The sequence below is a fragment of the Telopea speciosissima genome, chromosome 1 (genome assembly GCF_018873765.1).
Source record: "Telopea speciosissima isolate NSW1024214 ecotype Mountain lineage chromosome 1, Tspe_v1, whole genome shotgun sequence".
In the NCBI taxonomy this organism is placed as follows: domain Eukaryota; kingdom Viridiplantae; phylum Streptophyta; class Magnoliopsida; order Proteales; family Proteaceae; genus Telopea; species Telopea speciosissima.
This window is the reverse complement of record NC_057916.1, coordinates 67211459-67216791: the sequence shown is the minus strand read 5'-3', so window position 1 is coordinate 67216791 and position 5333 is coordinate 67211459. Positions and strand designations below refer to the sequence as shown.

General features: G+C 38.8%; 1 protein-coding gene across 1 annotated transcript; it reads left to right on the top strand.

The window, feature by feature from the left end:
- Positions 1–456: 456 nt before the first annotated feature.
- Positions 457–957, top strand: LOC122653304 (14.7 kDa ribonuclease H-like protein). The gene has a single exon (XM_043847270.1). It carries the CDS (start codon positions 457–459, stop codon positions 955–957), a length of 501 nt encoding a protein of 166 aa, XP_043703205.1.
- The last annotated feature ends 4376 nt before the right edge of the window (positions 958–5333 follow it).

Below are 5333 nucleotides of genomic sequence, written 5' to 3'. Positions count from 1 at the left end.
AATGCTGGTGTTGTCAGTATCCTAAGTAGGAATCCGCATCTCACGTTCTGGTGTGTGGGACTGTGGCGATGAAGGTTTGGTGTTATTTTTCTAAACTACTAGACATCCACTTCATTCAAACCCAAGAAGTTAGGGTAAGAATTCTTTTTTGGCATTCTAAGGGGTCCTTCAAGAATGTGTTTGGGTTCTTAATCGAGGTTATCCCTTCCTTCATTGTCTAGGAGCTGTGGAAGGAAAGGAATATAGGAGACATGGGAAAGGGGGAAGGTCGGCTAATATGATTATTGGGAAGATCTTTTGCTGGGTCCAAGAAATCCCCTTGCCTCCTTTCCCATCTACTGTCTCTAGCATGAAGGAGCTGCTGCCACTACAGGTGTTGAGTGTTTGTTCCCCCCCACTCGTAGGGTTCCCCGTCCTGTGTACTGGGTACCCCCCTATAACGGTGTGAAAGTTAATATGGATGGTGCTAGTAAAGGCAATCCAGGGCTGAGTGGTGGGGGTGGTATCATCTGTAATCAGGAGGGCAATCTGGTTTTGGCTTTCTCTAATTTCTATGGTCACTGTACTAATACTGAGTCAGAGATGAGGGCGGTCCTCGATGGGCTTCGTGTTTGTGCTTCTAAGGGCCTGGCTGGCTGCCATGTCGCTTTGGATTCCAAGTCCATTGTGAAGTTTATTTCTTCAAGAATATGCAAGGTGTGGTGCTGTTGGTACTGGTTTGATGAGGTCCTTCGCCTTGTGGATGCTTTAGGGGCTACCGTGATGTTTTCCTACAGAGAAGGGAATCGTGCAGCTGACTTTCTTGCCAATAGGGCCCATGAGGTGCAAGGTAATAATGAGTTTCTCACGTTTGGGGAGCTACCCCCAGACCTCTATCGGATCATTAGAGAGGACAAGGCGGGCCTCCCTGTATTCTGCCTAGAGGGTGAGTCTTTTTACCTTCCTTCTTCTTTGTAGGGGTTGGGTTCCCTTTTGGTATAGATGAGGGTGAGTGCTTTAGTGTACTTTTGGGCCTGGGGTAAGGTGGGCTACATCCCCCCCCCCCCATGTATCCTTTTGAGTAGTTTTTTTCGAATAAAAGTCTAGGGGCCAGCCCGGGTCCCAAAGAATTTTTGAGGTAAAAAAAAAAAAAAAAACTTCACCCATATCTTTTGTGTTAAAGTTAGATATCAAAAGACTCTTTGTTTGTTTCACTATATCCATACTAGTTTCCATTATCAACATGTCATCGACATAAACTAGTATAAACACATCCTTTCCTTGATGAAATTTACTATACAAACATCTTTTGGCATCGTTGACCAAAAAATCATTTGATAGTAGTACAACATCCAGCTTTTTATGCCATTGTTTTGGTGCTTATTTTAGTCCATATAAAGACTTCATCAATTTGCACACTTTTTGTTTGTGTCCAGGTACACTACAACCTTCCGATTGTTTGATATAAATCTCTTTCTCCAAGTCACCATTTAAAAATATTATCTTGACATCCATTTAATGTATCACCAAATTGTATATAGACGTTATGGCCATCATAACTTTTCTAGTAGTAATTCTGGCTACAAGGGCAAAAGTATCAAAATTGTCAATATTTTTCTATTGTCTAAAGCCTTTGACTACTAGTCTTGTTTTAAACTTGTCAAGTGATCCATCCGCTTTCAATTTTTTACAGAATATCCACTTAGTATCTAACACCTTAGATCCTTGTGGCAAGTCAACAAGTTCCCAAGTATGTTAGGATATGATTGAATCTAACTCACTTTTTATTGCTTCCTTCCAGAATACAGCATCCTGAGATGTTACTGCTTCTCTATAGGTAACAGGATCCTTATTTAGGTTCATCGTTTATTAAATAAACGATCCAATCATGTCTGTAATACTTAGATTTCTTTCGTCTTTTACTTCTTTGTAGTTAACTTGTATCGTCATCACTTAACTCATGACCATCATCAATTTCATGATCATCATTAATTGCATGATCATCATTTGACACTTCTTTTCCTGACATCGAATCACTACAATCTTTGTTATTAGCCAACTGATTTGACTTATAAGGAAAGATATTGTCAAAAATTTAGCATCTCTAGACTCAACAATGTCATATTCTTCATATACATCTTTTATGGTCCTTAGTACCATAAACCTGTATGCATTACTGTGCACCGCATATCCTATAAATACGCTATCAAAAGTCTTAGAACCAAGTTTCCTCTTCTTTGGTTCAGGTATTGCTACCTCAGTCAAACAGCCCCAAACTCTTAAGTGTTTAATACTAGGCTTTCGATTGTGCCATAACTCGAAAGGCAATATACCCATCTTTTTATGGGGTACTCTATTGAGTATATAACAAGTCGTTAAAATAGCTTCCACCCACATTTCAAGAGGTAATCCCAAACCTACTAGTAATGAATTCATCATTTTCTTCAAAGTTTGATTTTTTCTTTCTGCTATGCCATTCGATTCTGGTTGATAAGGAGCGGTAGTTTCGTGTATGATGTCATTACTTTCAAGAAAATTAGAGAGATTAAAATACTTTGAACCTCTGTTTGTTCTAAGTCTTTTAATTCTCTTCCCAAGTTGATTTTCAACTTCTGCCTTATATGAAATAAATGCATTACACGCTTCATCTTTTTAAACAAGCAAATAAATTATAGTATACCTTGAATAGTCATCAAGAAACGTTACTATGTACTTCTTACCACCTCTTGATTCTAGTGACTTAAAATCGTATAAGTCACTATGAACAAGATCAAGAAGATTACTTTGTCTTGTCACAGACTTATGTGGCCTTTTGGTGAATTTGGCCTCAACACAGATAGGACACTTGTCCAAGGAAGGTTTGATGCTTCCATCAATTAATCCCAACTTACAAATCTTGTTAATGTAAGCAGCACTACAATGTCCTAACCTAGCATGCCACATATCATAAGAACCAACAAAGTAAACAGAACTAGATACTTCATTCATAACATCAAAAACACTTAATACAAAGAGCCTATCACTTAGATAACGTTTTCTTACAAATACATCATTCTTAACCAATATCATCTTGTCAGACTCAAAAGATAATTTAAACCCTGCCTTGTTCAAGAGTGGCCTTGACACCAAGTTTCTCTTTATTTCGGGAACATGAAGAACATTGTCCAAGATTAATGTCTTTCCCGAAGTCAATTTTAAAGTGATCGACTTGTCCCTTGCCGACAACAATCAAAGTATTAGAATTTCCCATAAATACCCTTTCACCTGTGATAACCGATGAATACTTGAAAAACATACTTCGATCCCCATTGATATGCTGAGTAGCACCGATGTCGATAACCCAATATTTGGGTTTATCAACCATGTTCACCTCGGTTAACATAGCAGTGAAAATCTCACTTTCAATGAGATTGACTTTCTTCTCATTCTTTTTCTTGTTTCGGCAATCCTTTTTTAAATGACCTACTTTGCCACAGATGAAGCAATTACCCTTTTTCTTCTTGAAGTTCTTATCCTTCTTAGTTTGAAGGCTCTTCTTGAATGGTGATTGCTTCCCGATTTCCACAAGGTTTGCTTTGAGTTTAGTCAACCTAGTTGCCTTATCAACCTTATCCTTTGCTCTATTCCTTTCCTCAATTTTAATTCGGACCACAACTTGCTCAAAGGTCCATTCTTTCCTCTTATGCTTCATAGCCACTTTGAATGCATTCCAAGAGGAAGGTAAGTTTTCAATCAAGGAACTGGTAACAAAAACATCAGGCAAGACAATATTCTCTTTGGTCAATCATCCAACAAGTACTTGGAACCTATCAACCTGAGGAGATATTTCTTCTCCATCATTCATCTCAAAATTGAGAAAATTTGCCACCATATATTTGCTGCTTCCTGCATCTTCAAGAGTATACTTCTTGGTGAGCGCTTCCCAAATCATATAACCAAACTCAAGTGAATTGTAAATATTGTACAATTCAAGAGAGAGAGCATTCAATATACAATTTTTGCACTAGAAGTCTACCTCTATCCATACGAGCCTCTTTGCTTTAAGTGCAGCATCATCACTTTGGCTCGGTTTAGGTTCTGTTAAAGCAAATGCTACCCCAATTTGAGTCAAAGCGAACAACATCATTTGTTTCCAATGTTTGAAATTTTGACCGTTGAACTGGTCAATTTTGTCAAACTCTGAAATAATCCTCATTTTCTCCATTGACAGTTGAAGAGCGCTTATCGAGGGCACAACATTAGTTAGATGAGAAAACATGGTAGGTAATGCAGGATTGGTAGCAACATTTGGATTGGCAGCAACATTTGGATCTGCCCCATTGGTTGGATTGACATTAAGTGCATCTGGACCAGAATCAATAGCCATGTTTTATACCTATTTCCACACCTTAAGCTTGTTAGAAATAGGATTCTAGGCAATCGATATAAGACTTGCCAGAATCTACTTGTATATAAATATATATATATATACCCGAATGAAATATCAAAATAAATACAGAAATAAAATAACTTATAGTACAACGATGACTGTCTTCTTGTTTCTTCCAAAGCAGCAAACAGGAACACAAGTGGAGTCATACAGAGAGTACTTTCCTTAAGGTGTGGAACGCCCCCTATATGTGCAGATCCGGGTTTACCTTGGCGTTCTACCTCCAAGATAAAACCACTTTAATCACAATTATCAGCACCCAAAAGTGATTATAATATGGAGTACCCGAAGGTAATTATTCAGTAATCAAAAAGGAAGAAGAAGAAGAAAGGAAACAAATAGAATGCAGAGAGAGCACATTGTTTGAAGAGCACAGGAAACACTTGCACGAATTGTATCTTTGAAGCCCAAAGCCCATTTGTATTTATAGGCCCACCAATACCTGTACGTATGGGATGTGTCTCTACACACTTGTACATGTACAGACATGTAACACCCCCATATACAATCCCCTCTACATATAGGTATGTGTAGATACCAAGTCCCTACGTATGGGTGCATGTATATGCATGTCCCTATATGTACTACAATGCATATACATGATGACATTTCGGATAGGGTGCATGTGCATATATGTGAGTGCATGTATTTACCAAAAAGGATACATCATATGAACCCACACCCACACCCGCCCTGCCTCGACCTCGACCACGGCCACGGCCACAGTCCGGCGCGCGAGCGCGTGTGAAAAGCACCCCGAACCCCAACCTTATACATGGGACAAGGGAGACTTCCCTTAGAACCCTATGTCCCTTGTAAGCTACATGAGCTCATGTTAGCTCATTTTTCTACTTGTCCCTAAGCAATATGGAACTAAACTTGAAGAGGTACTCAAGCCTTTCCAAGTTTCCTTACAAGTTTACAC